This window comes from Myodes glareolus, chromosome 13 (genome assembly GCF_982192425.1).
Source record: "Myodes glareolus chromosome 13, mMyoGla1.1, whole genome shotgun sequence".
Taxonomy (NCBI): domain Eukaryota; kingdom Metazoa; phylum Chordata; class Mammalia; order Rodentia; family Cricetidae; genus Myodes; species Myodes glareolus.
In genome coordinates, this window is record NC_142038.1 from 55,996,986 (window position 1) to 56,009,706 (window position 12,721).

At 38.8% G+C, this 12,721-nt stretch overlaps 1 protein-coding gene across 4 annotated transcripts in view; it reads left to right on the forward strand.

Moving 5' to 3' along the window:
- Nucleotides 1–941: 941 nt before the first annotated feature.
- Rit2 (Ras like without CAAX 2) overlaps nt 942–12,721 on the forward strand; it is a 349,321-nt gene continuing 337,541 nt past the window's right edge. Inside the window, exon 1 of one of the 4 annotated variants that reach the window (XM_085700026.2) lies at nt 942–1,188. Coding sequence is in view for 2 of the 4 variants with exons in the window: in XM_085700025.2 (XP_085556151.1) it covers nt 1,446–1,548 (103 nt within the window). In the remaining 2 variants the exon portion in view is untranslated. Of the gene's footprint in view, nt 1,189–1,214; nt 1,549–12,721 lie in introns of those variants that run through there. The other 3 variants (XM_048442357.3, XM_085700025.2, XM_048442356.3) reach the window with 3 other exon arrangements.

Below are 12,721 nucleotides of genomic sequence, written 5' to 3' on the forward strand. Positions count from 1 at the left end.
TGTCTGAGAATTAAGTCACACGGCCCCAGAGTCTGAGCTCTTAGCTACGGCATTCTCAGCCAGAGCTGAGAAAATGTACTGAACACAACCAGGAAAATGTACTGAACACTTATCCTGTGCCCCTTACTTCATTGCACACTATAGTGATATACAGAATTAATTAAATATAATTAGCTGGGTGGTGGTGGCACACGTCTTTAAACCCAGCACTTGGGAGGCAGATCAGCCTAGTCTACAAGAGATAGTTCCAGGACAGTTAGGGTTGTTACACAGAGAAACCCTGTCTCTAAAAACCAAATATATAGTTTCTTTATGGAGGAGCTTAAAACTTAGAAAGACAAGTCAATGTACTCGAAACACTTGGATACATCCTCCAAGGTCAACTTCAACAAGAAGCCTAACATATGAAGAACGGCATTGCCTCTACAGGACAGGGTCTGACTGATAATTAGAGATTATTGAAACTATTCTGAGACATTCATGTTTTAGAAAATCACAGTGGAAAAGGCTACAAGAATTCAGATGAGAAAGACTTTCACCTTCTGAAGAACAGCCTAGATTCTTCTATGATTTAATATGCAACCATTTTTTTTTAAAAAAAAACGTATTTATTGTATATCTTCCATGCTTGCCAGAGGCTTATAATCCACTTTGTTTCTAATGACTTGGTATAAATAAGAATGATCCATGCTCAGACTTGGCATTGAGCTAATTCAATTATCCCCTATGTTAGGACCTCCACTGCACACACAATGAACAAGCAACTCCTCTTAGGTATTATCCCAACAACACTAAAGAATCACCCTTATGTTCCCAGAGTTGTTGGTTTTTTTTTTTTTGTATGGGTGCCGCCCCTTTTCAGAATGAGACATGTAAGGGCAGATCTCGAGAGACAGCTCCGATACAACCCACAGAAAATATTCAAGTAATTGATTCTGATTAAAATAAAATAATGTCTCTAAAGCTGCAGTAACAGTAGTCAGCTAGTGAGACAGCATCTCCCCTGAAGGCTCAGATTCTGTCTATTATCGCCCCTCAGTCTGGAATGAGCTCAAGTGTGTGTGCATCTAAAAACTTGCTGCGGCAGCCGGGTGAGGGGGGCACCCAGAAGAGAAAAGAGAGAGGAAAACTGAGAAAGAGCAATGGAGAAATAGAACACCGAGGATGAGAAGAAACCAGAATGAGCAAGTGAGATCAGTGGAGATGTGAAACGGTGAAGGATCAGAGGGAGGGGGAGGTAAAGCCAGATTTTTATTGGAAGCAATTGAAGTGGTTGCTATGAGACCCGCTCCAGCAGAGGACCAGCAGGCAGCCCGATGCTGATGGTTCTTGTCACGCACTACAGCCTTCCTTTGACACAGTTTTAGAGTTGTTTACTATCTGAGCAAGCACCTGACACGGGTGACTTTTTCTTCCTTTTTTCTCCTCGCGTTCCCCTGGGTAAGATGGAAGTAGAAAATGAAGCCCACTGTTGCCCTGGCAGCTCATCAAGCGGGTCCAGAGAGTACAAGGTGGTAATGCTGGGCGCAGGGGGCGTTGGTAAAAGCGGTAAGTTTTCAAAAGCCGCCGGGGAAGGAGGGAATCTGCATAGAGGCTGCTGTATAGACCATGGCAGTTACCAGAAGAGCATCTGGCAGGGTGATTAAAAGTAAAGACTTAAGGGGAAGCTCCCGAGTCAGGAGAATTCGGAGAGAGCAGTCATAATGTGTAGAACTTTAAGAGGATAATTTCCTCCTTTCATTTCATGCTGAGTAATATTTGTTCTGGGTTTCTAGGTTTATGTAGTCTTTACATTAGAGGTGAAATATATTAGACAGACTCATGAGAGAGAAATTTTCTACTGTTCTCAAAAATACACAAATTAAAAGAGGATTTCTGTACCTCTTTAGTTAAAGAGGCAGTTACAAACACAGGTACATCCTCACGAGTTTTGGTGCTAGTTGTTGGAAGGGCTTTGTTTGCTTGTGTTTTGAGGAGGAGTCTGATTTTCTGTGTCTGCCATTGCATGCATAGACTTTTTTTTTTTTTAAAGAAAAAGTTGGATTTGGAAAGTAATAGTGGTTTAAAGAATGTTTTTCGCTGTGGGAGGCAAGCAGGGTAATCGAGTCATGCTTTGTGGTTAAGCAAATTAAAGGAAAGCTGTGAGAAGGCGTTTGAGGTGGTAATGAGAGGAAGAGTTGAAAATTCAGGCTGGCATAGATAGTATAGCATAACAGAGTTGGCAATGGTTTGTTTCTACAGGAGCTTAACACGCCATCTATAACAAACTAAATGAGCAGTTACCCAGCGATGCTTCAGGCTGAGTCTCACAGCTTGGTCTTGGTTAAGGTATGAGCTGATAATACAGTAGTTCATATATACATAAGAGGATCCCCACTGGGGGCATGTGTTTATGCAGAGTGAGCCTGGACAAATATGACCAAAGAAATTCAGTATTTTCGTTCATGGAAATAAAATTCAAAGTTGAGGTCCAAGGAACAAACTCGTAACTTTGGTGCACATCTAACAAGACTGAAAAAGCTGAGAAGTAAAGGGAGAGAGAAAGAGTAATTATAGTGTACAGGAAATATAAAGAGGTCACAAAGAATAATAATAGGCAGGAATCCCCTACTTAATCCAAAAATGAAATAGCCTGAAGGGGAGAAGGGGTAAGGTAGGTCTAGAAGTGGTAAAAAGCTTATGTCACAGAAAGGGGAGCCATGCCATCTAGGAAAGAAGCATGGCACAGAAACTTAGTAACCCTATGAATGAGGAGTTTAAAAATCATTTATTTTCTGTTGAAACAAGCAATGACATAAGAGGGAAAATGAATGTGTAGATTTGGTAAGAAGTGAGTAAAGGTTATAATGCATATAAACCAGGCTATGTTTTGCAAGGATTGAGAAAGACTGAGCTAGATAGAGACAGAAAGAGACAGAGCAGGAGGAGAGATGGAAGAGTGTATTAGAGGAGAGGTTGAAACTATCAGTGTCAGAGAGTCTTTCCCTGGTAGCATGTGAACAGAGACAGACATGGTGAGAGTCTGGGTATCCACATGTCATTTGTGCCCTAGCTGATGTTACTTTGTTTCTATAGGACCTGGGGGCATGGAAAGAGAGTAACTTGTCAGTCTGTTTCCTGGTCTTAGACCTGGAGCATGGAACTAAAGATAGTGTCAGTAACAGCTTCCAGCAGGCCATTTACTATGTAACCCTATGTATATGATAGTGGTCTATCTGACCTTCCTTCCTGTTAGATTTTACTGTCTGTCCCCATAGCTGGAGATTTTCCAACAATCTGAATTGCTTTTATCTTCACTTTACACAAAAGAAATACATTTATCACCAAAGATGGAGCAAAAACATTTCCGGTGTAATGCAGACAAGATCAGGCAGCTGGCCTTTAGAGAAGGTGAGGGATAAAGGAAGATAGTCCTGTGATTTCTCTAAAATGATATGCTTGGATAAAACTTCATAAAATAAAGTACATACTAAAACTTCCATCACAGAATTTCCTTTGGCCTTCACAATGATGAAATCACAGCTTGCTCTTGAACTAGCTTCTTGGGTTTATTTGGGGCTTTCAGTATGTAAATATTCATCATCAATTTCATTACTAATCTTTTAAATGTCAAAATGTTTGCCTTCAAATAAACTAAAATGTCTTTAAAAGCCATTTTCATGTGACTGAAGATTTAAGTTAATAGAGAAATTTCTTGAGACTGTCTAGCCTGTCCCATTATGCCCTGTGCAGGGATGTTTGGGAGGGACTCCTCTCCAAAAGTTAAGGGAGCTACACAAAATTCTTATCTGTTTCCATTTCTGAGTATAAGGCCAGAGTCATCCCTGATCAAGGACAATGATATCAATATACTGTCACAAAAATTATAAAATAACAAAATCTTAGAGAATTTTCTGTTTATTGAGAAATTACATTGTTTTTTTAATCCCTGTTTTACTAAAATACACTGTGAGTCAAAACATTTAAAACACTAGTTACTTTGCTGAAATTACAGTTTTTATAAGACAAATATGTGGGCAGACCAATGTTTTGTGTGGGAAAATTTCAAACTTTAAGTAACCAATTAAGGTTATTGAATACATGTTATGCACAGACCTTCAGTGGCTACTTCAGTGGGAAAAAATGAAGAAAGCAGACATTTAGGAAGAACCCAGTAGTAGGGATGTAGGCGACATATATTAGATGTTCACATTTACTCCTCACAATTGCATGTCCAATTAATAGATTGAAAAATCATGCCACAACTTGAACCTAATCAGAAAAATAAAACACAGAGTCCCAAGTCACTTCATCCAACTGCTACATTATTTTTCATTATACTGAGGAAGGAAAGTGAGGACTTTTATCAATCACCATCAAAAAGAAAATAGGGCTGTCATTAGTGCAATATTTTCCATGAAAATTATAAAAATAACTTAATTTTCTACAACAAAACTCTAAATCTATGCCAATCTGTTTTTGAATTGATGTAATTAATATTACACAACATTTAATCTGTATAATATAAAAATACTTGAATATTTATATAATTAATTGTCACATTCTAATATTGTTCACTAATGTTCCAACTGCTGAGAAAACAGGGATTAATAAAGACCATCTCCAGCCTATGGAAACAATAGCGAAATTGGGAGTGAGGTAGATGATTTGTATCTAGAACACACCTTCCTCAACACATTGATGTACTTTTCCTCCATTGGCTTTGCAGAGAATGACACAGAGAAAACTGGACCACACAATATGCATATAAAGTAAAAGGCTTGTAGGAGTCAGTCTGTAGAGCTAATGTGCTATGAAGAATATAGGCAATGATATCACACTGTATCTAAAGCTTTGTGAAGCCAGTGATTTTAGATGCTCTTGCCACACAGGAAAACAATCAAGCAAAAGTAAACAGGGTAAGCATGAAATGATGAGTGCACTGCTTGTTTCAGTATGGCATGATCGAACATGCTACTTACATGCATCACACTGAGTGTCTCAAACACGGTCTTGTCACTCTTGCTCAGCAGTGATAGTACCGTGAGATTATAATGGAGCTAAATAGCCCTTGTGATGTAGTCATCCTAATATCACATCACCGTTCACACCCATGTGTTTATGCTGATGGCTGGGATATATAATATACATTAATAACACCTATAGGAATTATTAACAGTGCATAAAACATGACCATGATAATAATTATTATGTTAATAGTTCAGGTATTTTAATTTTTTACATTCATCCATTGTGGGGTGTGTGTGTGTGTGTGTGTGTGTGTGTGAGAGAGAGAGAGAGAGAGAGAGAGAGAGAGAGAGAGAGAGAGCGAGAGAGCACAGCATTTGTGTGGTGATCAGAGAACAGCATGTGGCTGTCTATTTTCCGTTTTCACTCTGTGGATTCTGAGGGTCTGACTCAGGTCCTCAGAGTTGGCAGCTAATACTTTTATCTGAGGATCTATCTTCTCAGCCCTTGTTTGTATATTTATTATCTTATACTTTTCTGATTGTTTAAAATGTGTATTTACATATATATATGCACTTATATAATATACTCTTGGTGTATATTAGACATATGCAAGATCATGCTGACACTCTTCGTGATGCTTGCAGAATGACAAACGACTTGTTTGTCAGAAGGTATCTTGGTAGTTACCCAACATGTGGCTGCATATGCATTAGTAACTGTTCTCACAATAATAAACATAAAATTCATGATAAGGGAACTGTTTACAAAATAATCAAGTGCTACACAAAGAACTACAGGCAACCAAGGAATGCTAAGAACGGGAGAAGTAGTCTTCTCCTGGGAGGAACGCACAAATTGCTTATCCAGTAATGAATGGTCAGGCCTAAAAATATATACACACAAGTAACATTATACAGACTTGGCAGGTTGTACTAAGAATTTGGGAATATATTTGTATACGCATATTTATATATGAATGTAGTGACAATTAATGAAAGGAGAGGCCATGAATTTGAAGTAGGTCAAGGAAAGTTTGGAGGGAGAAAAGGGGAGGGGGAAATTATGTAATTATAATCTGAAAACTCTAAAAAAGAGAAGATAATTAAAAAATAAAAATGAGAAAAAAGAGTAATAAATATGCATGAGTCTATTATTTATTTAAAAAGAGCTGAGAAAATGCTTATGTATTTGGATCTGATGATGTCACAGCAATGAGAGTAGAGCAAAAACGCATGTGTGCCATGTATTGTAAGTATAACTGAAAGTAAAAGAATCAGAAAAATTGGATAGACCAATGGGCTCAAGGTGTGCTGTGGAATTTCTTGGCTTCTCTTTGTCATAGGGCTCTTAATGCTCTCTTCTAACTTAGAAAAAGAATAATCTCACAGCTGTAGTGGAAGAGTTTTGCTGAGGCTAAGTATTTTTTAAAATTTATTAGATATTTTTAAAAACAATACCAATCCAAATTCCCACTCTCTCACCTTCTCCCATTCCCTCCACACACCCTCCCACCCCACCCCCATCTAATCCTAAGAGGGGGTAAGGCACATTGCTTTGTAGAAGGTCCAAGGCCCTCCCTATTATATCAAGGCTGAGCATGGTATACACCCAAAGAGAACAGGTTCCCAGAAAGCTAGTACATGCAATAGAGATAAATCCCAGTGCCACTGCTAGTGGCCCCTCAGTCTGCCCCAGCCATGCAACTGTCAACCACATTCAGAGGGACTAGTTTGGGCCTACGCATATGCCTTCCTAGTCCATCTGGAGTTGGTGAGCTGTTTCAGTGGATGAACTCTTCACGGTCTTGACCTCTTTGTTCATATTCTCATTCCTTCCACTCTTCAGCTGGATCTTGGGAGCTCAGTCCAGCGCTCCGATGTGGGTCTCTGCCTCTGTTTCCATCTGTTGTTGGACAAAGGTTCTATGGTGATATTTAAGATAATCATCAGTCTGACTACAGGGCAAGTCAAGATTGGGTCCCATCTCCTCTATTGCTTCGGGTCTTAGGTGGGTTCATCCTTGTGGATTCCTGGGAATTTCTCTAGAGCCAGGTTTCTGCTAACACTATAATGGCTCCCTCAATCAAGATGTCTCTTTTCCTGCTCTCATCTCTGTTATTCCTCCATCTGACTAAGCGTTGACTTTTCTCACATTTTATGATTTGATCAGTGATTCTGCTCCTGTGTCTTGGTGTGCTGGACTGCTGTTTGCTTTCTCACTGTGTGCAAAAGTAGCTCACCCAGTGCAGACATGAGCAGATGCTAAGCAACAGCATTGCTATCTTGTTTTCTAAACTATATAATACCATTCTCACACTATTTGATAATAGAATAATTAAATCAGGCCTGTATGTTATCTACTGAGTTTAGATGAAGTTGAGACAAATATTCAGAGATTGGTGTAAGAATGTACAGAAATAGGAATAAAGAAGTCAATTTAGGTTTCCTAGTGACATTGTTTCCATCTAATTGAATGGGAAGAACAGATAGCACATGCCTTGAAGTTGTCTTGTTGAAACTATGTCTTAATGTGTATTTCAAATGTTAAGTCTGTATGAAACATGACAGAAGTCATGAGAAGGCAGATAATTTATTCATGGCTGGGATTTTTCACAATGTTCCAGACATTTAGGGTACACCTATTTTATAGAGGAAAAATGATACATAATACAAAGTAACAATAGATCTTTGATGCAGATAGTTCAGGTTCAAGGATGTCTATATCTGGATACGATAGCTAAGCACATATTACAATAGAAAGCATTTATGCATTGTAAGATGAATAGGACTTGTGACATTGAGAAGAAACAGTGTGGAGAATAATGAGAAACATAATTTAGCAGATAGTAAAACATAAGCAAGACCGAGAAGGAATTTAGACATTACAATGTTTCAGGAAGAGGTCTTATAAATTAGTGTCTTCTAGGAATAGTAGGGAAAAATTCTCTCCAGGACTAGGAAAGATCTTAGGCAACTGAATGCACACACACACACACATACACACACACACACACATCCCTATATGTACATATGCACACATGTATATATGTATGTGTATATGTCTACAAAATATATTATGACAAAAGACCCATACATACAAAAACATTAGAGAACTAGGAATTACTATAACAATGACATTGTAAAATAAAAGCTTATTTGAAAACCAAGCAAATATATTCTCCCAGATCCATTTTCAATTTCTCTCTTTTGTAAATTCACAGTTTCATGTAGTGGATTTTAAATCCATAATCTTATGTACTAGATTCTTGTAAAAGAAAAACAAGGACTATATGGTCTGAGGTTATCAGAAGGCAGCACACATAAGAATCTCTTCAACCTCAGTGAGTTCCTATAAACAGGTAGAATTGAGCCTGTATCTGCCATATCAAATAAAGAGAAAAAAAAATCCAACCACATCTTTCATGACCCTATGGCCCATTGCTAAAGCTTTTAAGTGAAACTTTGTGTCTAAGAAAGCCGAATAGCTGTCATAGCATCACCATGTGCGATGCTGTGGATTCTGCCAAGGAAGAGGCAAACGCAAGGGAAAAATGAAAAGATGTTAAGTCTCAGCCCTTACCCTCAGTCGTTCTACTGTAATAGCACTGCAGACCATCAGTTACTTCAGCACCGTCACAAGAATCAGTCAGAAGTTCAAAGAAAGCTCACTGGGAAACAGGAAACTGATGTCCTCTCTCTCAAATGATGTCTGGAAACAATTCAGGTCAAAGGTATTGACTGATACTGTTTCCAAGACAACATGTACTCTGCAGAGATTAAAATTATGAAAGAGAGTTTGTGCTGGTTGATGCCTTTATTAGATGGTTGTCATGAGGCTGGATCAGTCCCTAGGCCTCTCATGTGTTGGTGGTCCCTAAATCATGGCCCATAGCCTAGCACATCCACCAGCCTTCACATGTGGCTTACCTTGATCTTGAGAGGAAACTATAGCAATCTGCATTTTATGTATGTGAGGATCAAGGCTTACATTGAAATTAATTCACAATGTGCCCAAATATAGTTATTAAATAAGAAATCCAAATGCCTGTGCATGTATTAAAGGGTTTAGTTCCATTTTGGGGGGAGAGGAAACTATGCACCTGCTATCTAAAAGCAGTTGCATCTTCACAAATGTCTTATAGATATCAAGTAGAACATGTGCATCAAAGCTGAAAAATCCAACATTCTATCCTAACAGCAGGCATGATACCCTCATTTAAATGTGATGGGGGAATGTGAGAGGCAGATAGCAAGGGCAACATCTGGTTTGTTGAGGGTATTCTGGGGGCCTTGAATACACAGAGAAAGGGTGACAATCACAGTGTGGGATAACCAAGTAGCTGAGAAAATGAGAACTTACTGAAAGTAGCAGGATTAGTGAAGAAAACACTGTGTTAAATATATTAGCCAGATTTAAATCTATTAATTTGACATCTCTTTCATAGTATTTCATCAATCAATCAATCAATCAATCAATCTATCTAGCTATCCATCCATTTTGACCTCTTCTCTCTCTCTCATATATATATATATATATATATATATATATATATATATATATATATACACATATATAATGAATAGTTATAAAATATATATGGAGAGAAAGTTACATGTGGAGACTATCTTTCTTGTTTCATTATTTAAGAATCCAGGGAGTATGGAGATGCTCCTAGAGAAGTAAAAAATCTTTAAGTATTACTAAGTATGAGATTCAACCTTGGCCCTACACATAAGAACATAAATAAAATGATGCAGAAGAAGAATTGCAAAGTCACATGTACAGTGAGGGAAAGGTCAAGGTGTCACACTGGAAGTGATGGAACTGAGAGGAGGAAGAGTCACTTGTCAGGTTAATCAACCATTCAGTCACAGCCTTCACACCATAGTTTTCTGGAATCCCGGATGATAGATCTTTCCCATAGGCCACCCTGCTATTTGTTACCCAGTAGCGACGAGTGTCACCAGTGACGGGTGGTGATTGTATATTTGTAGTCGTTCCTGATCGCAGTTGTTTTCTGCAATGCACATTCTAGAAGGAATGTCGGGCTGTGTCCTGCCACCTGGCTCCCGGCTAGCTTTATCCGAAATAATTACACGGTACTCTTTTAAACACTGCTTGGCCCATTAGCTTCAGCCTCTTATTGGCTAACTCTCACATCTTGATTGACCCATTTCTAATGATCTGTGTAGCACCACGAGGTGGTGGCTTACCGGGAGGATTCTAACATACGACTGTCTCGGAGAGGAGAGTCATGGCGACTGCCTCACTTCCCTTCTTCCCAGCATTCTGTTATGTCTACTCCACCCACCTATGTCCTGACCTATCAGGCCAAGCAGTTTCTTTATTAATTAGTCAATGAAAGCAACAGAAATACATAAGACTCTCCTACAGCACATACACACAGAAGAGGTTCATCACTGAATTTGTCTGTTGTTACAAAGCCAGTTAAAATTTCAGCTTCATCAATGGTGATGTTTTAGAAACATTCTCTGATGAATGGCCAAGCTGAGCTATCAACTCTCCTGGTCGTCCAGCAGGCCCCAGGCACATGATTTTGCTGCCTGGTGTAGCACATCACCAGCTATGCACTTTCATCGTCCCGGAGCCCTAGACAAGCCGACGGCACAGGCTTGGCAGAAGGATACCGACTTGTCCCATTGCCAGTAGCTCTCCAGTACATAAGCATCCTACACTGCCAGGTATCCTAGAGGAGAGAAATCTATATTAATTCTCTCTGCAATATATGAGAGATGGAAAATGAAGGCAGGGTGGTACCACTAGGGCTGCCATATTGAGAGGAAGTGAAGCAAAGTGAGGTTTACAGTCCATACTAAAAAGGTTTTTGTTTTGTTTTTCGAGACAGGGTTTCACTGTTTAGCTCTGCTGTCCTGAAACTAGCTTTGTAGACCAGACTGGCCTTAAACTCACAGAGATCCACTCGCCTCTGCCTCCCAAGTGCTGAGATTAAAGGTGTGCATCACCACCACTCTGCAACTAAAAAGTTTTTAACTAAACTGAAATTAGATGATATAAGAAATTAGTGATCTCACCATATAAGTTGGGGTGTTAGCAAAGAGAATTCTTTAATTAAAAAACTCACTGCAAAGGAAGTTTAGATTTGGAGAGTTACCTATTAAATGGACAAGGATTCTTAGTTTTCCAGCCTGTTTCAGTGTAATCCACTTTAAACCAAGAAATAAAAGTGCATGGGTGTGCATCTCTACATGTCATAAAGGACTTTCAGTTTGTATTTGTATTCTTTTAATTTTGTTCCTGAGTAGCAGCAGCAGCAGAGCTAGCCTTTTCAAGGACTGCACACATCTTCTCTGTTCATGTGCAGTAAACACAAAACCTCATGGCTTGTTGGAAGGCTTTAGATTGAAGACATAGCACTTATCTTGGTTGATGATGAGATGAGATGAGAAAGATGAAGACATCTGAGCTGAGGACTCAACCATAGTCCTTATCCCTTGCCAATCCATGTTCTCATCTCTCCTTAATGAATGTTCAGAACAAGGTCCCAAAACAGAAATGAAAACAATGGGAATTGGGGATTTGATATCCGAGGAAATTCACATTTATGCTTTCTCACCTGTAATGGGAGCAACAACGGCTCTCACAGTGACTGTCTCTCGTAGATGATTAAGAGAAAAATTAGGGACATAGTTAAGTGTTGAGTTGTAATTATTTTTTTCAAGACAGAATTTCTTGTGTAGCCTTGGCTGTCCTGGAACTGGTTCTGTAGACCAGGCTGGCCTCAAACTCAAAGATCTTTACTGCCTCTGCCTCCAAAGTGCTGGGGTCAAAGGTGTGAGCCACTACCACCTGGGGGTGTTATAATTTTAACATAAATGGGTAAATGCACTTTTTATTTTCTACTCTCAACAGCAATTAATTCTACATAGGCCATTTAAACCCTTTAAGTCTTCATTTTCTTCAAAGTGGCTTATTTAAAATTATCTCAGAGTTGTCAGTAGATTACATAGGAAAATATTAATTATAAGCTGTGTGCTATTATCAGAATGCTAAACCTTCATTAAAACTTGTGCCTTCCTTCTTCCCAGTCTTCCCTCCCTCCCTTCTCCCTGTCTTCCTTTTTTGTTTTCTTCCCTGTTTATTTATCCCCCTTTTCCCTGCCCTCCCAGTCCTCCCTCCCATTTTCCTCCCCTCCTCTTTTTTCCCCTTCCACACTTTAAATCTGTTTATCTCTGTAGCATGGGGCAGGTAATGATATCTTTCTTATGAGTTCTAGGAAAACAGTTTGGAACGAATGTTATGGATCTGCCTTTGAGTTTTGAGCTGCTAACCTTAATTATATATATATATATATTATAATGTATATAATATAATAATAATATAACCTTATCCTTCAGTCTTCTTCTATGAGTGGTAATTTCATTGACAATAATGATTGTGGCTTGCTTGTTACTCTAGAAAGCAACCCTTCCTTTACAGCAATTTACTTGGAACATACACACATGCACATGCATGCATGTACACACGCATACACACACATACACACACACCACTACTTATGGAGGAAGGATTTTACAACAACCACTTTTATACCAGCAAAAAATGCTTGGGGAAGCCCTGATTTTTAGTAAAGTGTACCTGTGTGTGAACATGGACCGAAACTATTCTTTCCAGTCTTTTTACTGTTTTCATACATTTTAAACAATAAAATGTTCCCTTGTTCTTGCAAGAAAACTAGTAAATTACAGGCACAGGGAGTTCTTTTTCTTTTCCCTTAGTGGGAAAAATCAGA